This window comes from Herpailurus yagouaroundi, unplaced genomic scaffold (assembly GCF_014898765.1).
Source record: "Herpailurus yagouaroundi ecotype Mexico unplaced genomic scaffold, PumYag 568, whole genome shotgun sequence".
NCBI classification, from domain to species: Eukaryota; Metazoa; Chordata; class Mammalia; order Carnivora; family Felidae; genus Herpailurus; species Herpailurus yagouaroundi.
In genome coordinates this window covers 98,041-121,440 of record NW_024412785.1, presented here as the reverse complement: position 1 = coordinate 121,440, position 23,400 = coordinate 98,041, and the positions used below count along the sequence as shown (strand labels likewise).

The following is a 23,400-nucleotide window of genomic DNA, read 5'->3' as shown; positions in this document are numbered from 1 at the left end:
TATAAAACCACCACATCCACTCTCCTTGTCTTACCAATCATATATAATGGATCGAAGTCCTTACCAATTCAGCATCACTGAAACTCCAGCCAGTTTTGTTGTTGTTGTTGTTGTTGTTTAGTAGTGATCTCTTATTTTCTAGAAAGTAACAAAGGATTACAAGATAACAGTATTGAATTAAAATTTTGTTTTGCCTCAAAAAAATATGTGGATCATCCAATTAAAGTTTTATACTGGGGGATGTGATTTCTTAACACATCCCGAAGAATCATTTCTCCTGGGAATGCAGTTCAAATTAGCATAAAACATTTGCAGCTCAGAAAAAGGCCGTGGCATTAGAATCATGACTTACAGATTCATGAATTAGAGTCTTATTTTCAGAGTCTTGTCTTGGGACGTATTTTTGGACTCGGGCATACATAAGTCAATATGATTTTGCTAAATCTTCTTTAAAAACTATGGAGTGTTAAGATGGGGGAATGGCTAAGAGACTTTCTCCTAAGGGGGGACTTATTTTATGAAAGAAAGATATGAAAAAATCATAGAAAAATAAAGGCATAGAATCAAGTGCAAATGTTGTGTAGTAAAGACAATGATAGCAAAGATCTATTTCAGTAATACCTGATGGCTTTAAGTTTGTTCTTGATTTTCTGAGTTAAGTTTCCACATTCTAAGACAGGTAACATTTTATTGCAAATGAGTTTATTTAAAAATTTCAGTGCCGGGGTGCCTGGGTGGTGCAGTCGGTTGAGCGTCCGACTTCAGCCAGGTCACGATCTTGCGGTCCGTGAGTTCGAGCCCCGCGTCAGGCTCTGGGCTGATGGCTCAGAGCCTGGAGCCTGTTTCCGATTCTGTGTCTCCCTCTCTCTCTGCCCCTCCCCCGTTCATGCTCTGTCTCTCTCTGTCCCAAAAATAAATAAATGTTGAAAAAAAATTAAAAAAAAAAAACAATTTCAGTGCCTGGCTGGCTCAGTTACTCTTGATCCTGAGATTGTGAGTTCAAGCCTCACACTGGGCTTAGAGATTACTTAAAATCTGAAAAAAAAATTTGATCGTAGTTTTGAGTTAGACTCTTTTCACTCCACTTCCAAACTATAGTGTTTTATTCATGCAGGCTGATGTCCTTACAAGACAACTGGAAACTACATCTTCAAAATGTCTACACCTGGATGCAAAAAATCAAGTTCTTCAACAAGAGTTATTATCAATGAAAGCTTTCGAAGAAGAACGTGAAAAAGTATAGAGCAATAACAAGAAGTTACAACGAGAAGTAGTAAAATTGAAACAATTTATGGAAATGAATATGGTAGAACGCAGTCAAGTGAAACATTATAAACGGGAGATTGAAGAAAGAGCACGACTGGACATAGTACAAAAATTACACGAAGTCAACCTGTTTTTACAGGTTAATTGATTGATCTGTAATGTGCTTTCGTTCATTTCACTGCAAATTATATTTTGGATAGATGTATTGTATGGGTTTCCTCTATTTGCTTTATGGTAATTTGTAGATTTCTGGAGGCATTTGTTCCTCCCCTTAAAGATTTCAGTTTTCATCATTATTATCACTAAATCGAGAGGATAAGAAAAAATGATGATTTAAACACCTAATCTCACTATTAAGAGGAAAAGAAAAATTATCATTTAAAAATTGCACTGTAGGGGCGCCTGGGTGGCGCAGTCGGTTGAGCGTCCGACTTCAGCCAGGTCACGATCTCACGGTCCGTGAGTTCGAGCCCCGTGTCAGGCTCAGGGCTGATGGCTCGGAGCCTGGAGCCTGTTTCCGATTCTGTGTCTCCCTCTCTCTCTGCCCCTCCCCCGTTCATGCTCTGTCTCTGTCTGTCCCATAAATAAATAAAAACGTTGAAAAAAAATTTTTAAAAATAAAAATTGCACTGTACTTGGATTATTCTTAAGTTTATTGTTGACTTTAAAATTTTTGTCAGTGATTCTATTATTTGAATTATCAGATTGCATGAATATTAATACAAGAATGATTGAACTTTAATTTTATAAATCATATTTAATTCAGTTGACATTGATGATAAATATTTTACACTTGAGCTTTTTTTTTTCATTTAAAATTGCTCTGAATCATTGACTCAGAACTAAAGGAAACAGGTATAATTATTTAGATTATAGCTATTTTAAAACTATCCTGTTAATTTGCTTTAGGCACAAGCAGCAGCTCAAGAAAACTTGGACCAGTTAAGAGAAAATGTTCATGCTTCAACGAGAAGTCAAATGGAACTTAGAATTAAAGATCTGGAATCTCAGGTCTCTACAATGAAGACGTCTCAAGAAGATTCTACTAAAACAGAGTTGGAAACCTATGGGCAACTCTACCTAGAAGAATTAAAAGTTAGAAAGTCCTTGAGAAATAAGCTGAACATGTAAGTCAAAACAGAATCATAGACAAGAAATTTAGCTTATTAATTTGCCTCTAAAGCATAATTTCTGTGGAGCCAAGTTCATGAGATGAGTAGGAAGTGAAAGCCAACTAGATCGTGTAATTTTGGAAAATGATGTTTCTAAGTGAACTTACCTTTGAAATGTTAGTCCAGGACAGTTTGCATCCCTCCTCTTCTTTTTGGTTTTACAGGACCTCTTCTCCCACCCCACCACCCCCCCACCCCGCACCCCCTGCCCTGTATATTTTCCATTGATCGGATCTGCTAGTCTTTAAGTGCATTGTTTGAAGCTTTCTCATTTAGAAGCATATTATTATAAAATTGCTTGTCAGAAGTACCCTAAATAGAAATGTCAATGAGTTTGTTTTTGGAAGATGACATCTTTAACCTAAAAGGTCAAGTCCTACTACTACTCATCCTGGCAGCTTGGTACATTTATTCTCTTGATTGTGAACTTTGGTATTATTACTAGAGTGGGCCTTGAGACAAACTATCCTTTATGGTTTTTCTACTTTATATAATGGCATACATGTGAAATACAGAAAGACTCACACAGGGCTGAAGGGGAGTATAGTTCCCAAAGTGGCTAAAAAGAGCACCATGGTGGGAGGGAGGTATGTGGAAGACTGAAGACAGAAAGGGCAGATTCTGCCTCCAATGCCTTGGTAACTGTTATAAGCTACTTGCCTCTGTAGCTGTTTTAATTCTTTCTGATCACACGTCTGCCATCTACTATCTCCCCTAGAGATTGTTGGTCTCAGTGATTCCTCGGTGTCAAATGCTCAGTTTCTTTGAGATAGTAAGTGAAATGTACAAGAGTGGTGAAAGCAAACGCTTGAAAATGTCTTTGAGGGATGGTATATTTTTATATCTGTAAACAGGTTTACTAAATATAAGTGTGTATATATACTGGCATCCTGAAGGATGTTGTCAGTACAGCCATTCCAGAAGACAGCAAGTATTATTCGTTAAGCCATGTACATCACTGATAGCCACTTCTCTCCCTTCCCTAATTTGAATTGTTAGTTAGGGATCCCCCTGGAAACATAAGTATTTCTTTAGAACAATTTTAAAAGTATAATTTTAGATAGTAGGTGTGCTCTGTCACATGTTCAGTGTTAAAACACTGTTCAATGGCAAATGCTATTTACTATTATGGAAACTTAAAAAGATGTAAGTCATTTAGGGATGATTTAGGGAAAAAGAAAATGTATTTGTGTTTTTTAATCTTCACAGGACTAATAAGAGACTGTCAAAGAGCAATACAAAACTTTTTGCAGAGAGACAGCAGCATCAAACTTCACTCAGGACTCTTACTATGAGCCCAGGCCTGGAAACACCTTATTGTGGACATTTTGAAAATAATTTAGTGCTCAATGGAAACCTTACTCCAACAGGAAACTTAGTGATTCCTACCTTAAACCCACGGCCGTCAGATGCCTACCGGGAGACTTCCTTGTGGAAGGTTAGTTATATTATCTGTTTTACTTTGGGTTTCAGATATCTGATATAATTGTTGCTTTTATTTTGGTGAAATTCTGAGTTGTTTAAGTAACTAATACATACGAAGTAAAAGTCATAATTATATGTGCTAAGAAAGAACTGAGGTAAATTATATATATATATATATATATGTATGTGTACATGTGTGTGTGTGTATATATGTGTATGCGTATATATATGTATGTGTATATATATGTGTGTGTGTATATATATATATATATATAAATATATATATATATATATTTAAGTCCCTTGATCTCTCATTTCCAAGAGATACTTATTTTTATTTTATTTTAGCGAGAGAATGAGTGAGTGCATGCAGGGGAGGGGCAAAAGGAGAGGGAGAAAGAGAATCCCAAGCAGGTTTCATGCTCAGCACTGAGCCGAATGTGGGGCTCAGTCTCAAAACCATGAGATCATGACCTGAATCAAAATCAAGATTTGGGCACTGAAAACAACTGAGCCACCCAGGTGTGCCACAAGAGACACCTAGTATTAACTGTATTCAACAAATATAACTAAACTGACCCATGTTAAATTTCTTGAAAAGCTTTCATTTAAATTTGATTTTAGAAAGTAAATGTTATTGCCTGTTGACCACAGGTACACTTAGATGCTTGGACTTATTTTCGGTTGGCAGTGGTTCATAAACATTTGAAGGTTTTGCTATCATCCAGTTTTTGCACCACTGTATGTCAGTGAATGATCATCCTCCAAACACTTAACGACATATGAATGTTTACTATTTAAAAGAATCTAAAGGGGTGCCTGGGTGGCTCAGTCATTTCAGCGTCTAAGTCTTGATCTTAGCTCAGGTTTTGATCTAGGGGTCATGAGTCCAAGTCCTGCATTGGGCTCTACACTAAGCATGGAGGCTACTTTAAACAAAAAAAAGAACCCATGGTAAGTCCTTTTTTATGAATTAAATCAACTTGTAACACTAAAAAGGTTAATTTCTCTTTTAAGTTAAATTTTTGCTATTTTCTTACATGAGAATACATCTTTAATTGCTCTCTTACTTATGGCACTCTTTTTTCTTTTTCCTTTTTTTTTTTTGACTCATAGCACCTCTGTTTCAATTTTTATAAAATATCTTGCTGAGCGATTGTAGAGCATTTTATAAATAGCTAAATCAAGCAAATATTTGAATTTTTAAAATGAAGCTTTTATTTCTTCAAATGAGTTCTTTGCCCGTTTCTCTTTTCTTTTTCTGGAACCCCTTGAATGCAAGTATTATTACACTGGATGTTGTCCCACAGGTCCCTTAACCTAGTCTCATTTTTAAAGTTCTTTTTTCTTTTTGTTTTTCAGCTTGGATGATTTCTACTACCCTGTCTTGAAAATTGTTGATCTGTTCTTGTGCATCTTCTTCTCTGCTGTTGATTCCCTCTAGTGTATTTGTCATTTCTGTTATTGTATCCTTCAGCTCTGATTGGTTCTTTTTTATATTTTCTATCTCTTTGTTGATGTTATCACTGGATCCATTCATTCTCCTCCCAAGTTCACTGAGCATCTTTATGACCTTTACCTTGAACTCTTTATGAGGCACATCACTTATCTCTGTTTTTTCTTAGTTTTGTTAGTTTTTTTTTTTTTCCTTAGGTTTTGTCATGTTCTTTCATTTGGAAGGTATTCCTCTGTGTCCTCATTTGTCTGACTTTCTATGTTTGTTTCTAAAATGGTTTCTTTCAACTTTTTCTCTCTTTTGAGTGGGCGTTGCTTTTGAACAATGTACATTAGTTATGAAGTCAAGGAAGAAGAGAATGTTTCTGTAAGTGTTGTCTAGTCATTTTTCTTGGTGGAGCTGTGACAGGTGACACTGGGTAGGCGACAAGTAACACTGCTCTTCTCTTTCTAAATTCAGAACACAGGAGACAGGGAGATGGAGAGAAACTTAGTAGCTTTATAACTAATACACACTAACAAATTGGAGGATATGATTTAGGTTATGTTAGCCACACTGGGCTTCCTCCCAAATTGGGCACTTCCCCACACAGTTGTAAATTGAGGAAACAAATGCTTGACACCCACCCTGGGGGCAGGGTGCTTACCACAGAGCTGAGAGCAGACCCAAATTCATGTTACTGTGGGCAGGCACATCTTTTCAAAGAGGAGACTCAGAAACACATAAGCACTGCTTAGCTCCTTCTCCCAAATTCACCCGTTAGGTAAGTCTCCCTTCCTGTCGGGGGGGAGAGAGAGAGAAGTCCAAATGTGAGAAGTGAAGGTTCACCTATTATTTCTGACTGGATTTCAATTATAACGAAAGTGAATTGTGTCTTTTGTACATACCAACTGATGAGAGGTTAGACAGAAGCATGCTAGATGGGAAAGAGAAATCTGTGTTGGGTTTTAAATTTTGCTATAAATAACCACACCATGGGTTCACTCATTTGTTGATTGATTTTGATAAACCAAATTTTCTTTGGAAGAAATAAATCATTCTTTCAGGAAGAATTTCCTCAGTTTCAGCTTGCTTGCTTCACCTAAAGATTTTCTCTCTCAAGTTCTCTGTCCTGTGGTTTAAAAAAGTAGTGCTTAAAAATTGACTGCTACTAAAAGGAGTTAACATGATTTCTGTTCCTTTATTTTTATTCATGACTTTAAAATTTGTAATTTAGTTAGAGAGCTAATTTTGTGTGCCTCATACCTAAACATTATTGAGCCACATGACAAAGTTTTATATATTCATTTTCTCTGAGTTATACTTAAAATATACGTATTTTTCCTGACTATGAGGAAGTAACTGGCATAGAACTCTAGGCTTGGTAAGACCAGAAGTGTAATCCTGGTCTGCATCTAGTTGGTTTCATGACCTCACGCAAAGTACACTCTCTCTGAGCCCTTTTTGTCTATTACGCAAAATTCGGGATTTTGACTAAATTAGTGACTTTTATACCTTCAAAATAATTTTTTCAAAGAATAGAATGTATTTTTTTTGCATTAAACTGTATTGTGTAAAACAGAGAGAAGTAGAGCTGTCTAACTAAAGGAGAGATGGAGACTATGGCTGTGACTCAATCCTGCAGTGTCCCCAACCGAACCTTAGATTTCTATGGGCCATATTTGAATGCTAACAGTTAATGAGAAAATCCTTCTAATTAAAAATTCTTTAAAAATGTTCTTTGAATTAAAATTTGCTGATATATAGTTTTTCTGTGTATAATTTTCTCACCCCCTTATATTTCTGATAAATGGAAAGGTATACATAAAAGTACACATGTGTTCTTATTCATGGACTTGAAAGCTATTTTCACCATCGAAACACAGTTTTTACCTAGAAATAAACATAAAGGTCGCAGAGGTAAATATTTAGGAAAAGAGCTTTTGGGGAAAAGATGCAACATTACCTTGGTATTTCCTTAACTCATGTCATGTAAAAAACGTGGTTTATATTTTATATCGTATTTATTGATGGTAATATAAAATTGTTTGAATAAAGCCTTCCCCCATCATCTGGTATTGAGTTATTAATTTTATAAGTCTGGTATAGTAATGTTGTCCCATTCATTTTATAAAGCCTGAATATAATGCTAATCAAAAAAGTGTTATGGTTCCTCAAAAACTTAAAAATAGATATTCATTAATTCCACTACTGCGTATTTACCCAAAGAAAATGAAAACACTAATTTGAAAAGTTGTGTGCATCCCTATGTTTATTGAAACATTGTTTGCAATAACCAAAATATGGAAGCAACCTAAGTGTCCATCAATAGATAAATGGATAAAGAAGATGTGTAATATGTATACAATGAAATATACCTCAGCTATCAAAAAGAATGAGATCTTGCCATTTGTGACAACATTGATAGACCTAGAGGGTATTATGCTAGGTGAAATAAATCGGAGAAAGACAAATAAATACCATCTGATTTCACTTACATGTGGAATATAAAAAAACCAAACAAGTCAAGAAACAGAATCATAACTACAGAGGACACATTGGTGGTTGGTAGAGGGGAGGTGGGTAGAGAGTAAGGACAAAATAGGTGAAGAGGAGGAAGAGGTACAAATTCCAGTTATAAAATAGATAAATCACAGGAATGAAGAATACAGCATATGAAATATCATCAGTAATATTGTATTAATGTTGTATGGTGACAGAGAGTAACTACACGTACGGTAGTGAGCATAGCATAGTGTCTACAATTGTCCAATCTGAATTTGTATCCTGAAATTCGTGTAACATTGTCTGTCAACTATACCTCAATTAAAAAAAGGTATTAGGGAAAACAGTCTCTGAAAATATTGGGAAACATGTCAGCCAAAACATTTGTCCTCACACCTACATTTGTAAAGACATTGGAATCCTTATCACCAGTGTTGATTATGTTCAGTACACTATTTTGGAGCCCGTTTGGGGCATTCAGGGAGAGGCTACCTTGTATAAGAAAGATCTAAATAAGAACATTCTAGACAGGAACAGTTGTAATATACAGTTGACCCTTGACCAACATGGTTTCGAACTGTGCGCGTCTACTTTACTTACACATGGATTATTTTTGGATACTGTATAGTACTGTAAGTGTATTTCCTATTCCTTCTGTTTTTCTCAATGTCATTTTTTTTGCCCTGGCTTATTCTACTGCACAAAATATGTACGAATCGACTGTTTATGTTACCGGTAAGGCTTCCGGTCAACAGTAGGCTATTAGTAATTAAGTTTTGGGGGATGAAAACTCATATGCAGGTTTTTGACTGCACCCCAACCCCTGTGTTATTCAAGGGTCACCTGTAGTTGGAAATATTCGTACACATTTCATAAGTAAGTAGATAACCATAACTTTAATAAGTCAAGTGTTTCCAAACTTGGTCCTAATTTGGACAAAGGAAACAAAGTTACAATTGAAAATTGTATATTGTTTTCCTTAACTCTAATTGAGAAAGTTATAAATCAGAAGCTAAGTTTGAAAACTGTTGTAACCCTCTATTTTTCCTTTCTTCAAAGAGATTTTCTGAAATCTTTGTGTGCATACGAAAAGAAATAAATGTTTTAGTCATAATACAGATAGCAAAATATTATTACTCAATTTTTTGCCAGTAGAATTTCCACATAACAGTATGACAGTCCCACTTTCTTCATTTTATATGTATTTAAGAGTCAGTCCTGAAAAATTAATAGCAAAAGCATTCCTTCAAATTTTGCTTTTCTAAAAGTGAAAGAATGGAAAGCCCATTTTAAGGAACAATTCATTCAGGTAAAAAACTGATTAAACTTTCATAAATGGCAGGTTTTCTAATAATTTCCAAGTAATAATTCAGTATACAATATGATTCTTGTTTAAACTTTTTTGTACCAGTAAGATCAAACATCACCTTTCAGAGATTATACACATTCAATAGATCAATATTAATTGTGCTTTTTATCAGATTCACTTAAATAGCATTATATATATATAATATACACATATTATATACACGTATATATACATACACACACATATATATACACATATATACGTGTGTGTGTATGTATGTATGTATCTGTTCTCAATTACCTAAAACTAACATAAAATAGGTAGGAATTTATTTTATTCATGTGATTGTCTTTCTATGTAAGCAATCCCTAACTTTGGTTTAATCTCTACAAGTATTGTTTCAAGACCACATGTCGTAAGCTATATATAATTCCTACAATGTCTTTTGTTTACCTTACACATTCTAAATAATATTTGACTTATTTCAGATGCAGCGGGAGTTGGAGAAAAGAGTAACCAGAGCACTAGAAGAAGGTATGTTGCCAAAAATGTATGAAGTTAGATATCATTGATTTCTGAAATAAACTATAAATGGTAACTGGCATCCTTTTCCGTTGTTTGGATAATGGATACTGCATTCACATTTTTTTTTGTACATATCTAATAAAAAATGTAAAAGCATGAGCATAATGAAGAACACACTTCTTCCTCATTTAGTCGTCATGTTTCTTGCTCTTTTAAAATCTCCCAAAAGTCTAGGGGCACCCAGGTGGCTCAGTCGGTTGGGCGACTGATTTCACCTCAGGGGGGTTCAGACCCTACAGAGGGCTCTGTGCTGAAAGCTTGGAGCCTGGAGCCTGCTTCAGATTCTCTGTCTCCCTCTCTCTGTGCCCTTGCCCGCTTGTGGTTTGTCTCTCTCTCAAAAATAAATAAACGTTAAAGAAGTTTTTTCAATCTCCCTAAGTCTATATATCTGTTATTATTTCTGGCGACAATCTTCCTTCACTGGTGCCATCCCTATGGAGCTGTCAACCTGCACAAGTCTCAGAAAAGGTGTGCTTTATCAAATTGTTGTTTCCGCTAGTGATAGAAGACCCAAAAAGCCAAACGTCTTACTAATGCTTGGTTAAGTAATTAGAAGTCATATAGCTGTCACTTGACAGGTAACGGGTTTCAATCTTCACTCACTGACTTTGTCATTGCTTTTGCCCTTGGGTAAAACTTCAAATTCCTTAGCATGGAATGAAAATACCCAAATCAGTTTGCTTCTTGCCAGATTATTCAGCCTTGTCTCACTATTTGCCCTACTCTGCTGCTTTGCTCTAGCACCTTCTCAAACTAAACTACTCATAATTGCACAAGTGTTCTTCCTCACATCTAGCTCTTTGTATGTGCTTCTTCCCTCTACCTAGCATACTATTTCCTTGTCCTTCAGGTGTCAGCTTACATATCACCTTCTCCAAAAAGCAGATAATATTGATGGAAAATTGGGATGTCCCTTCTGTATGTTCCAGTAGTGCTGTGTTTTATACCTGTCACTTACATCTGTATATCAAGGAAGGTCCTGTTCAGAAATGTTTGGAAATGCCTGTTTGATTTTTCAGTTTATAGTTTATGACTGGTCAGGGTGGACTGTGTCCCCATCTAGTAACTTCACCTTGTAATGAAAAAACCAGAAACTCTGATATTTATCCACAATAGCAATTAATTCAGTGTGCAACCCTGAGCAAAATATATTTAATACTAATCTTGGGTTTCATATTGCAGTTGTACGTAGTTATTTTTCATTTTTCTTAACACCTTTTCATAAAGGCCCCAACTTTCTCTTTCCTTTTCCTTTTCCTTTTCCTTTCCTTTCCTTTCCTTTCCTTTCCTTTCCTTTCCTTTCTTTTCTTTTCTTTTCTTTTTTTCTTTTCTTCTTTAAGGACCTGTAGTGAAAAGTATTTTGGAGAAAGAAGATAATTCTTTCTTTTCCTTTTCAGCTGCTACCGAGTTTGAACGAGGATCCTGTAGAACTCCTTTAGTATCTACTGATGATTCAATTCTAAATCAAGATCCAGTATGGAAAGCGTCACGAGAATATGTACAGATTTTGAGCAAAAATTATATGATTTGAAAAATAAATAGAAAAAATTTGCTGGATGCTTACAAAACATTGTCATTGCTTCCCAATTGAACACACTATATGGCAAAATCTTGATTAAAGGAAAATGTTTTTGTGTCATATGTGTGCAATGAAAATCTGTATAATATTTTAAACTATGTTTCTTGGCAACTCATTAACTTTTAACCACATTTTGTACATGGAAACCAGCACTAGAGTGTTTGACATACATCAGACTGTTCCACTCCCTGGTGTTTGAACAGCACCCAAACAACGAAGTTGTCATAAATACTTCATTAGTGTTCATGAATGGCTTTTTTGTATTTTCCAATTTTTATGACTATATGTGGGCCTAAAGATTTAGATGTTAGTTTGATGTATTCCTGCTATGGCTATTGCCAATGTTTGTACATATTACAATTTTTTATAGTGCCATAAAACCTATTTATAATTTTAATTGTAAACTGATTCATAGCTCTTTCCACATGGAGAAATAAGATTTACCTAAGGCTTTTCACCTTTTCCATTTATTTATTTATTTACTTATTTATTTATTTATTTTTGATTTGCTTTTTGGAAACAAAGCTAGAGAAAAGAAAAAATAGAGAAAAAAAAAGAAATCACTCCCCCCGGCCCGAGAGCCATTTGCAGGTAAATTGCTAATGGGATGCCCGATTCCTGTAGCATTTAAATCCTACAAGTCAGTACATTCCACATAACTACCATACAACCTTCACAGTCAGAACATTAATACACTCGACACTTGAACAATGGGGTTAAGGGCTCTGACCCCTGCCCCCCACAGTCAAAAAGCCATGAACAACTTTTGAGCCCCAAAGACAACCACTGCTACTACCAATAATCTTTTGTATATGATCTGTATCGTACCATATTCTTAAAATAGAGTAAGCTACAGAAAAAAATACCATGAAGAAAATTATAAAGTACATTTCCGGTACTGAAAAAAAATCTGCGTGTAGTCAGTGCACCCATTAAAACTCTTTTGTTCAAGGGTTCAGTATAATTCTATCATTTATTCCTCATAATTCTTTTTAAGTTTGCTCACTTATCTGTAGTATATGTAATACCAAGGAAGGTCCTGTCCAGAGCCATGTATTGAATTCAGTTGTGTGTCTTAGTCTTTTTCACCCTAGAACAGTTCTTTTGTCTTTCCTGGACTTTCATGACTTTTAACCTTTTGACAAGTAAATCCCAGTAATGTGGAATGTCTTTCAATGTGGATTTTTCTTAGGTTTCCTTATGGTAAAATTCAGATCATACATTTTTAGCAAGAGTATCACTACAACCTACTCTTTTCATTGCATCCTATCGTGTGACCTACAGTTTTGATTTGTCCCAGTACTGGTGATGTTAATGTTGGCCACCAGAGGTAGTATCTGCCAGGTTTCTCGCCTGGAATGTTAACTTTCCACTTTCCAATTATTTAGTATTTTGTGGGGAAGTACTTTGAGACATGTACATATCTCCTTTCTCAGACACCCTGTGCCAGGCCACCTCGTCTGCAGACGGTTTGCCCCCCTGCAGGTTCTGAAAACCCACGCTGGGCTATTCTTCCCCTGTGCAGATGCCTCCCCACCCTGTTCAGTCTGTGATACTTCATTATTCTATATCATTCACTTTTCAGGGATGCTCTCACTTGAGCTCCAACACTGTGCAGGGTGACTGTCCCACATGTAATGCCTTCCCCATTCTGTCTAAGCTCCAGCACCTTACTCTGGACCCTCACAACTCCATGCCTCTGTTTCTAGGACTGGGAACTAAACTGTTGGGGATGAGAAAGAAGAAAGGAAGGAAGGGCTCCACAGGTCTTTTTAATCAACTTGGCAAGTTCTCCAAAGCCGTTTCTCATTGGAATTGCATTGAATCTGCCAATAGTTCGTAAGGAAAGACATTTCTTATACTGATTTTTGCAAACAACTAGTCTTTTAATTGTCTAAGCTTATTCCCCACAATATATTGTTTCTTACTCGAGTGTTTTATCTGCAGATTCCTTTGGATTTGGGGCATGCAGCGACATATCATCTATAAATAGTGGCATTTTTGTTTCTTTCCGATTCCTAGAGCTTTCATTTTTTTTTTCTTTCCTACTACAAGAATGACGTTGAGTAAATGTGAGGATAGTGAGTGTTCATGTCTTCTTGAAATTGCAACACGTAAAAGTAGTTTTCTAGAACTATGTAGATAGTGGGGTTTTTTAAAGTGTATATCTTTTATCAGTCTCTTAGTTTGTTCTTGCCGTTTACAACAGAGCACCATCAACACAGTGTCTTACAGCCACACACATGTATCTCACATTTTTATGGGTCAGAAGCTGAGCAATGGCTTAGCTGGGTCCTTTGTTCAGGTTCTCACAAGGCTGTCCGCTACCCAAGGTGTCCGCTAGACTGCGCTTCCCCATTTGGGTGCTTCGATGGGGAAGAATCTGCTTCCAAGCCCATTGCGTTTGTTTTTAAGAGAATTTCCTTGTGACTGTATGACTGGACTCATTTCCACAGCTCTTTACTAGTTGGAGGCTTAGGTCCTAAGCGTTCCCAGACACTTGTCTTACTCCTTTTGGGCTGCTCTAACAAAATACCATAGGCTTATGAAAAAAAGTTTTATTTTTCACAGTTCTGGAGCCTGGGGAGTCCAAAACGAAGGCACTGGCAGATTCAGTGTCCAGCGACGGCCTGCTTCCTGGTTCATGGACGCTGGTCTTCCTGCTTGGCGCAGGGCCAAGGGAGCTCTCCCAGCCCTCCTTTATAAGGGCACTAATCCCATTCATGAGGGCTCCACCTTCATGGCTTAATCACTTCCCAAATCCCCCACTTCTAAATACGATCACGTTGAACATTAGGATTTAACACATGAGTTTCGGTGAGTGGGGACACAATATTCAGCCTAGAGCAAGGCTGTTCCTTGTTCGTGGCCACATAGACTTCCTCGATGTGGCTGCTTAGTTTAGGAGGCCAGCAAGGAGAATGTCACTTCAGAGAAGGCTCAGTCCTCCTTGAAGGGTGTTCACGTGATCAGATCAGGTTGGCCTAGCATAATCCTCCTTTTGATTGACTCTGAATTAACTGAATTAATTATGTCTGCGACATTCCTTTACATTTCCCATATTCTAATAGCTAGAGTCAAGTCACAGAGCTTAAGAGAAAAGAATTATAAAGAAAAGGTGACAACACTAAAGGGCAGATATTATGGAGTCACTTAGGGTCTTTCTGCCACAAGTATATTGAGGAAGTTCCCTTATAATACTAGTTTTCTAAGTTCTGTCATGAATGAATATTGAACGTTAACAGATGTTTATTTCACGTCTATTGAGATAGGTTTTTTAACTGTTTATTTTTGAGAGAGACCAAGCAAGCCAGCAGGGGAGGGGCAGAGAGAGAGGGAGACAGGATCTGAAGCCAGCTCTGCGCTGAAAGTGGCGAGCCCAATGCGAGCCCCACATGGGGCTGAAACTCACACACTGTCAGATCATGACCTGAGCCTAAGTTGGATGCTTAACCGACGGAGCTACCCAGGCACCCTGAGATAAGTTTTTAAAATATTTGTGAATGGGGGAGGGGCCAAGATGGCAGAACAGCATGGAAGTTTTGTGTGTGTCTCCCATCCATGAAATACAGCCAGGCCAACACGAAACCATCCTACACACCTAGAACACTGATTGGAGGACTAACACAACAATCTGCACAACCTGAACCACAGAATTCAGCAGGAATTTAGCCCAAAAGAAAGAGCATGAAGAAACGACAGCCAGGGATTTAACCCACACAGATAGAAGCAAGATGTCTGACCCAGAATTTAGAATCACGATAATAAGAATATTAGCTGGGGTCCAAAATAGATTAGAAACCCTTTCTGCAGAGATAAAAGACATAAAAAATAGCCAGAATGAAATTAAAAATATTATAACTGAGCTGCAATCACGGATGGATGCAGTGGCGGCCAGGATGGACAAGGCAGAACAGAGATTCTGAGATATAGAGGACAAAATTATAGGGAATAATGAAGCAGAAAAAAAAGAGGGAGATTAAGGCAAAAGAGCACCATTTAAGCATTAGAGAGACCAGTGACTCATTTAAAAGGAACAACATCAGAATCATAGGCGTCCCAGAGCGGAAGAGAGAGAAATAGGGGTATTAGGGTAATGTGAGCAAATCATAGCGGAAAACATGTACGAAACCTGGGGAAAGACACAGACGTCAAAATCCAGGACGCACAGGGGACCCCCATTAGATTCAACAAAAACCGACCATCAACAAGGCATATCATAGTCAAATTCACAAAATACTCAGGCAAGGAGAGAATCGTGAAAACAGCAAGGGGAAAAAAAAAGTTCCCTAACCTAAAGGGGAAGACAGATCAGGTTTGCAGCAGACCTACCCACAAGAACTTGGCAGGCCAGAAAGCAGTGGCGGGATATATTCAGTGTGCTGAATCAGAAAAATGTGCGGGGGCGCCTGGGTGGCTCAGTCGGTTAGGCGTCCGATTTCAGCTCTGGTTGTGATCTCGCAGTCTGTGAGTTCGAGCCCCCCGTTGGGCTCTGTGCTGACAGCTCAGAGCCTGGAGCCTGCTTCGGATTCTGTGTCTCCTTCTCTCTCTGCTCTCTCTCTCTCTCTCTCTCTCTCTCTCTCTGTCAAAAATAAACATTAAACAAATAAAATAAAAAATAAATGCAGCCAAGAATTCTTTATCCAGCAAGGCTGTCACTCAAAATAGGAGAGAGAAAAAGTTTCCCAGACAAACCAAAATTAAGGGAATTTGTGACCACTAAACCAGCCTGCAAGAAATTTTAAGGGTGACTTTCTGAGGGAAGAAAAGATGAAAAAAAATTACATATACATACATACATACATATGTATACGTATACATATATATATACACATGTGTATACATATATATACATGTGTATATATATATATATATATATATATATATATATAAAGCAACAAAGATCAGAAAGGACCAGAGAACACCACCAGAAACCCCACGTCTACAAGCATCATAATGGCAATAAATTCATATCTTTCAGTACTGACTCTAAATGTCAATGGACTCAATGCTCCAATCAAAAGGCATAGGGTAACAGAATGGATAAGAAAACAAGGTCCATCTATATGCTGTTTACAGGAGACCCAGTTTAGACCTAAAGACACCTTCAGGCTGAAAATAAGGGGATGGAGAACCATCTATCATGCTAATGGTCAACAAAAGAAAGCTAGAGTAGCCATACTTATATCAGACAATCTAGACTTTAAAATAAAGACTGTATCAAGAGATGCAGAAGGGCACTATGGCATAATCAAGGGGTCTATCCACCAAGAAGACCTAACAACTGTAAACATTTATGCGCCAAATGTGACAGCACCCAAATATGTAAATCCATTAATCACAAGCATAAAGAAACTCATCGATAGTAATACCATAATAGTAGGAGACTTCAACACCCCACTCACAGCAATGGACAGATCATCTAATCAAAACAATCAACAAGGAAACAATGGCTTTGAATGACACACTGGACCAGATGGACTTAACAGATATATTCAGAACATTTCATCCTAAACCAGCAGAATATACATTCTTCTCCAGTGCACATGGAACGTTCTCCAGAATAGACCATATACTGGCACATAAATCAGCCCTAAGTAAGTACAAAAAGATCGAGATCATACCGTGCATATTTTCAGACCACAACACTATGAAACTCGAAGTCAACCACAAGAAACAATTGGGAAAGATAACACATACTTGGAGACTGAAGAACATCCTACTAAAGAACGAATGGGCCAACCAAGCAGTTAAAGGGGAAATTGAAAAGTATATGGAAGTCAATGAAAGGGATAACACCACAACCCAAGACCTCTGGGACGCAGCAAAGGTGGCTATAAGAGGAAAATAGATAGCAATCCAGGCCTTCCTAAAGAAGGAAGAGAGATCTCAGATACACAACCTAACCTTATGCCTTAAGGAGCCGGAAAAAGAACAGCAAATAAAACCCCAAACCAGCAGAAGAGAGGAAATAATAAGGATTACAGCAGAAATTAATGCTATCAAAACAAACAAACAAACAAACAAACAAACAAAAAACCCCACAAAAATACCAGTTGAACAGATCAATCCAGCCAGAATCTGGTGCCTTGGAAGAATGAACAAAATTGATAAACCACTAGCCAGTCTGGTCAAAAAAGAAAAGAAGGAAAGGACCAAAATAAATAAAATCCAGAATGAAAGAGGAGAGATCACAACCAACACAGCAGAAATAAAAACAACAATAAGAGAATGGTATGAGCAATTATATGCCAATTAAATGGGTAATCTGAAAGAAATGGACAAATTCCTAGAAACATATACACCACCAACACTGAAACAGGAAGAAATAGAAAATTTGAACAGACCCATAACCAGTCAGGAAATCGAATTAGTAATCAAAACTCTGCCAAAAAACAAGAGTCCAGGGCCAGATGGCTTTCCAGGGGGGATTCTCACAAACATTTAAGGAAGAGTTAGCACCTATTCCCTTGAAACTGTTCCAAAACATAGAAATGGAAGGAAAACTTGCAAACTCTTTCTATGAAGCCAGCATTACCTTGATTCCAAAACCAGGCAGAGACCCCACTAAAAAGGAGAACTATAGACCACTTTCCCTGAGGAACATGGATGCAAAAATTCTCAACAAGATATTAGCCCCGCGGATCCAACAATACATGAAAAGTATCACTCACCACGACCAAGCGGGATTTATACCTGGGATGCGGGGCTGGTTCAATATCCGCCAAACAATTAACGTGATTCATCACATCAAGAAAAGAAAGGGCAAGAACCATAGGACCCTCTCAATAGACGCAGAGAAAGCATTTGACAAAACACAGCATCCTTTCTTGATAAAAACCCTCAAGAAAGTAGGGAGAGAAGGAGCATACCTCGAGATCCTAAAAGCCATATATGAACAACCCGACGCTAATATCATCCTCAGTGGGGAAAAATGGGAGAGTTTCCCCCCTAAGGTCAGGAACCAGACAGGGATGTCCACTCTCGCCACTGCTACTCAACATAGCATTGGAAGTCTTAGCCTCTGCAATCAGACAACACAAAGGAATGAAAGGCATCCACATCGGCCAGGAGGAGGTCAAACTTTCCCTCTTCGCAGATGACACGATACTCTATATGGAAAACCCCAAAGAGGCCACCACGAAACGGCTCGAATGGATTCATGAATTCGGCAAAGCTGCAGGATATAAAATCAATGCGCAGAAATCGGTTGCATTCCTATACGCCAAAAACGAGGCAACAGAAAGAGAAATCAAGGAATCGATCCCATTTACAGTTGCACAAAAAGCCACAAAATACGTAGGAATAAATCTAACCAAAGAGGTGGAAAATGTATATACTGAAAACTATAGAAAGCTTATGAAAGAAATGGAAGAAGACACAAAACAATGGAAAAAGAGTCCATGCTCCTGGATAGGAAGAAAAAATATTGCTAAAAGATCGATACTACCCAAAGCAATCTACATGTTCAATGCAATCCCTATCAAAGTAACACCAGCATTCTTCACAGAGCTAGAACCTATACTCCTAAAATGTGTATGGAACCAGAAAAGGCCCCGAAGAGCCAAAGCAATCTTGAAAAAGAAAACCAAAGCAGGAGGCATCACAATCCCAGACTTCAAGCTATACTACAAAGCTGTAATCATCAAGACGGTATGGTACTGGCACTAGAACAGACACTCAGATCAATGGAACAGAATAGAGAACCCAGACATGGACCCACAAACGTATGGCCAACTGATCTTTCACAGAGCAGGAAAGACTATCCAATGGCGTAAAGACAGTCTCTCCAGCAAGCGGTGCTGGGAAAACTGGACAGCGACATGCAGAAGAATGAACCTGGACCACGTTCTTACACCATACACAAAAATAAACTCAAAATGGATGGAAGACCTCAATGCAAGACAGGAAGCCATCAAAATCCTCGAGTCGAAAGCAGGCAAAACCCTCTTTGATCTTGGCCGCAGCAACTTCTTATTCAACACGTCTCCGGAGGCAAGGGAAACAAAAGCAAAAATGAACTACTGGGACCTCATCAGACTAAAAGGCTTCTGCACAGCGAAGGAAACAATCAGCAAAACGAAAAGGCAACTGACAGAAGGGGAGAAGGTATTTGCAAATGACATATCAGATAAAGGGTTAGTATCCAAAATCTACAAAGAACGTCTCAAACTCAACCCCCAAACAACAAATAATCCAGTGAAGAAATGGGCAAAAGACATGAATAGACACTTCTCCAAGGAAGACATCCAGATGGCCAACCGACACATGAAAAAATGCTCCACATCACTCATCATCAGGGAAATACAAATCAAAACCACACTGAGCTACCACCTTAGGCCTGTCAGAATGGCTCACATTAACAACTCAGGCAACAACAGATGTTGGCGAGGATGTGGAGAAGGAGGATCTCTTTTGCATTGTTGGTGGCGATGCAAGCTGGTGCAGCCACTCTGGAAAACAGTATGGAGTTTCCTCCAAACACGAAAAATAGAACTACCCAACGACCCAGCAATTGCACTACTAGGCATTTATCCACGAGATACAGGTGTGCTGTTTCTAAGGGACACATGCACCCCATGTCTATAGCAGCACTATCAACAATAGCCAAAGTATGCAAAGGAGCCCAAATGTCCGTCGATGGATGAATGGATACAGAAGATGTGGTATCTAGATACAATGGAGTATTCCTCGGCAATCAAAAAGAATGAAATCTTGCCATTTGCAACTACATGGATGCAACTGGAGGGTATTGTGCTAAGTGAAATTAGTCAGTCAGAGTAAGACAAAAATCATATGACTTCACTCGTATGAGGACTGTAAGAGACAAAACAGATGAACATAAGGGAAGGGAAACCAACATAATATAAAAACAGGGAGGGGGACAAAACAGAAGAGACTCACCAATATGGAGAACAAACTGAGGGTTGTGGGAGGGGTAGTGGGAGGGGGGATGGGCTAAATGGGCAAGGGGCACTAAGGAATCTACTCCTGAAATCATTGTTTCACTCTGTGCTAACTAATTTGCATGTAAATTCTAAAAAATAAAAAATTAAATTAAAAAAGTAAAAATAAAAAAAATAAAGTATTTGTACTGTGGGGAATTACATTATTTGCTCATGTTAAACCAACTTTGCATTTCTCAGAGTAACTGAACATAGTTGTGATTTCATTCGTTTTTTTTTCTTTTCATTATCTTATTTTATTTTTTTTATGTTTATTTTTGAGAAAGAGAGAGAGACCGAGTGTGAGCAGGGGAGGGGCAGAGAGAGAGGGAAACGCGGAATCTGAAGCAGGCTCCAGGCTCTGAGCCGTCAGCACAGAGCCCGACGCAGAGCTCAAACTCACGAACTTCGATATCATGACCTGAGCAGAAGTGGTCAGCCAAGTGAGCCACCCAGGTGCCCCTATTTTATTTTATTTGGGAGAGAGAGCGAGGGGGGGAGAGAGAGAGAGAGAGCGCACACAAGAGTGGGGGAGCGTGGCAGAGCTCCGGAGAGGGGGAGAGAGAGAGAGAGAGAGAGAGAGAGAGAATCTTAAGCAAGCTCCAGGCTTGATGCAGAGCCAGACGAAGGGTTCAATCCCATAACCCTGGACTCATGACCTGAGCAGAAATCAAGAGTCGCATGCTTAACCCATTGAGACACCCAGGCGCCCCTCGGGGCCTACATTTTCATTTGGCACTGGGCCCCACAAATTCTGTCACTGCAAAGTCCCCACCAGGCCACGTCCCCCCTCCCCTCGACCCCACCCGCACACTAGTCTCCCTCAGAATGAAATGCAAACTCCTCTCTAGGCCCACAGACCCCGCCAAGCTGGTCCTCGAATCTTTGCTGCCCTCGCCGTCCTCGTCCACTGGGCTCAGTCACAGTCCCCACCTTTCCATCGCAGGGTCCTCCCACTGGCTGCTCCTCGGCCTGGAATGTGGCTGCCTGCTCAGAGGGGCCCTCCTGGCCCTCCAGCTACAGCAGCTGTCCCCCGCCCGGGTCTTCTGCTCCCTGGCACTCAGGCACTCACAGTGGAAGCTAGCCGGCTCCTTGTTTACCTGTTCGTGGTCTGTCTCCCCCACCCACACCATGGCGCTCAGAATGTCAACAGGAGAGCAGGGTCATCTTAAGCCTGTAAGCCTCAGTCACGGGTCACAGGTCTCAGTGGCGCCCCAGCCCCTACCCCCTAGGACAAAGCCTGGCCAGGAGCAGCGCTCCCTAAACTGTGGCCTGTAGATGCACCTTGCCTGAGAAGTGATGACAGACTCTGAGTGACAAGTACCGTCTAGTGTGGGGCGGCAGGCCCGGCCAGTGCCAGCCCAACCTGGCAGGGTGTTCTCCCCTGATCCCAGGCCCAGACAACCCGCCCCCCCCCCCCGCACCCCCCGCACTCCCCACCTGGATCCTCAGTGCCGCTGAGATCAGCACAGGGTGTCGGGCAGTGCCAGCCCCTCCCACCAGGCTCCCCCCTCCCCCAGGGGGACAATGTACAAAGGGCCACTTCAGCAAGGAGCTTCAGCTCCATCTCTAGCCCACAGGCCTGAGGTGGGGGAGGGGAGGGGATGGTGTGTCCCAGCCTTCCTCTGTCCTCAGGGAGCCTGCTCTAGCACAGGGCCAGGAGGGTGAAAGATTCAAGCTGTAGTGCAGAGAGGCTTTGTTCCAGGACCTGCGCGCCTTGAGGCGTGGGGGAGATGCCCTTGCACAGCGAGGGGATGAGACACATCAAAGCACAGGGTCAGCGTGCCGGGGCAGAGGGCGGTCCCCGTGGACCCAGGCAGCGGGAGTGGAGTGGCGCTCCCCCATGTGGACAGGGCACAGTTGCGAGGTGCAGCCCTGGCACTCAAGAGGCTAAGGTGCCTGTAGGGTTAAGGGAGAGAGAGGAGCAGACCTGGCAGGGCCTGGGCCAAGCTGGAGGGCAGAGGCCTGGGCGCAGAGTCGACTCCCATTCTGCCTGGGACCCTCCGCCGCAAAACCAGCCACAAAGAACTCTCTCAAATAGTGCTTCCTGAAACCTGAGCTGATAACCCGAGATGTGACCATCCCCCCAGCCTCCCAGTCCAGGACCCCGGCAGTCATCCTGAATCTGGCTTCTCACTGACCTCGCGCTCCCCATCGCCAGGCAGGTCTCTTCCATGCCCAGGTACTTGTCGTCCCACCCGGCCCCCTGTGCCACTGGCCCACGCTGCCTGCGCCACCAGCCACACTCACCTGGACAACAGCAGCAGCCTTGCCAGGGAAGGGGCTCCTGGCTTGAGCCCCACGAGCCAAGCAAAAGCCACATCTGATGCCGCCCCTCTCAGCATGGAACACCTGCTCCCAGGATAAAGTCCAAATCCTCTAGGAGGCTCCAAGTTTCTGTGTCATCTTTCACTCCCTGCCCAGGGAGGCTCAGCTGAACTGCACTTCCCCCAGGCTGAGGAAGGACTGAGCTGCCTCACCCCTGGCCTGCCCCCCCAGGGCTCCTCACCCCACACTGGGCGATGCTGCCCAACTCTCCTGGGGCCCCAGCACAGAGCCTGATGCAAAGGAGGCGCTGACCTTGGCCTGTTGAATGAATAAACGACACCCCCCCCGCTCCGCCCCCAAATCCACACACCTGCACCTGCAGTCAGTGCTGCTGGGCTCTCAGAACTGGTCTGGGGTTCGAAAACGTCTAGTCCTGCCTGGGCAAGGCACGCCCCGATGAGGTGGCTCATGTACAGGAACTCGACGGGTCCCCCACAATGGGAGGGAAGTGGTGGAGAGCGGAGACACGGGGAAGGACTCCAGCCCTCCAAGCGCTCTGAGCAGGATGGCTGATGGTCCCGAGGAGACCCGGCAAGGAAGGAAGGGAAACGGGAAGGGATCTCGGTTCCCCCCTGGGTGCTCAGTGCCTGGCACCATGCCCGGCTGCTGCTGCCTCAAAGGATGGGCTGGAACCCTGGCTCTGCCCCCCGCCCCCAACTCTGGAATCCTGCTCTCTTGGAGGCAGAAAAGCGGGGGCTGGTAGCGCCGCCTCACAGGGATCTGGGGAAGTGACCAGGCTGCTCCTGGCCCAGATCCTACAGCTCCAGCTCTCTGGGAGCCCGAGCAAGGTCGTCCACCTCCTTCAGGAGAGGTGGCCTGGAGCAGGTGCACCTGGGGAGCCTCCGTGGAGC

General features: G+C 40.8%; 1 protein-coding gene and 2 long non-coding RNA genes across 6 annotated transcripts; 1 reads left to right on the top strand and 2 right to left on the bottom strand.

Moving 5' to 3' along the window:
• The first annotated feature begins 969 nt into the window (after window positions 1-969).
• On the top strand, window positions 970-11,336 carry LOC121023621 (ankyrin repeat domain-containing protein 26). Of its 2 annotated transcripts, XM_040465567.1 has the most exons (5): window positions 974-1,405; window positions 2,176-2,393; window positions 3,648-3,876; window positions 9,601-9,646; window positions 11,095-11,336. In XM_040465567.1, exons 1-5 carry the CDS (start codon window positions 1,292-1,294, stop codon window positions 11,226-11,228), a joined length of 741 nt encoding a protein of 246 aa, XP_040321501.1. In that variant the 5' UTR covers window positions 974-1,291; the 3' UTR covers window positions 11,229-11,336. The 2 variants fall into 2 exon arrangements, with proteins under 2 accessions (XP_040321502.1, XP_040321501.1); XM_040465568.1 differs by lacking the exons at window positions 9,601-9,646; window positions 11,095-11,336 and adding an exon at window positions 5,226-5,418 and having other exon boundaries at window positions 970-1,405.
• LOC121023622 (uncharacterized) lies at window positions 4,928-7,507 on the bottom strand. Of its 2 annotated transcripts, XR_005787456.1 has the most exons (3): window positions 6,207-7,507; window positions 5,966-6,096; window positions 4,928-5,768 (listed from the first exon to the last, which is right to left on the bottom strand). It is a non-coding gene; the product is annotated as an uncharacterized LOC121023622 (long non-coding RNA). The 2 variants fall into 2 exon arrangements; XR_005787455.1 differs by having other exon boundaries at window positions 5,966-7,507.
• Window positions 7,978-22,701, bottom strand: LOC121023623 (uncharacterized). Of its 2 annotated transcripts, none has more exons than XR_005787457.1 (2): window positions 22,472-22,701; window positions 7,978-9,021 (listed from the first exon to the last, which is right to left on the bottom strand). It is a non-coding gene; the product is annotated as an uncharacterized LOC121023623 (long non-coding RNA). The 2 variants fall into 2 exon arrangements; XR_005787458.1 differs by lacking the exon at window positions 22,472-22,701 and adding an exon at window positions 10,656-11,020.
• Between the last annotated feature and the right edge of the window lie 699 nt (window positions 22,702-23,400).

What these genes read in the sequence shown, in the direction of transcription:
- LOC121023621 (XM_040465567.1), top strand. Translation starts at nt 1,292, where the DNA reads ATGGAAATGAATATGGTAGAACGCAGTCAAGTGAAACATTATAAACGG. An exon ending in AAGTCAACCTGTTTTTACAG is followed by an intron (nt 1,406 to 2,175) that starts GTTAATTGATTG and finishes AATTTGCTTTAG; the next exon opens with GCACAAGCAGCAGCTCAAGA. An exon ending in TTGAGAAATAAGCTGAACAT is followed by an intron (nt 2,394 to 3,647) that starts GTAAGTCAAAAC and finishes TAATCTTCACAG; the next exon opens with GACTAATAAGAGACTGTCAA.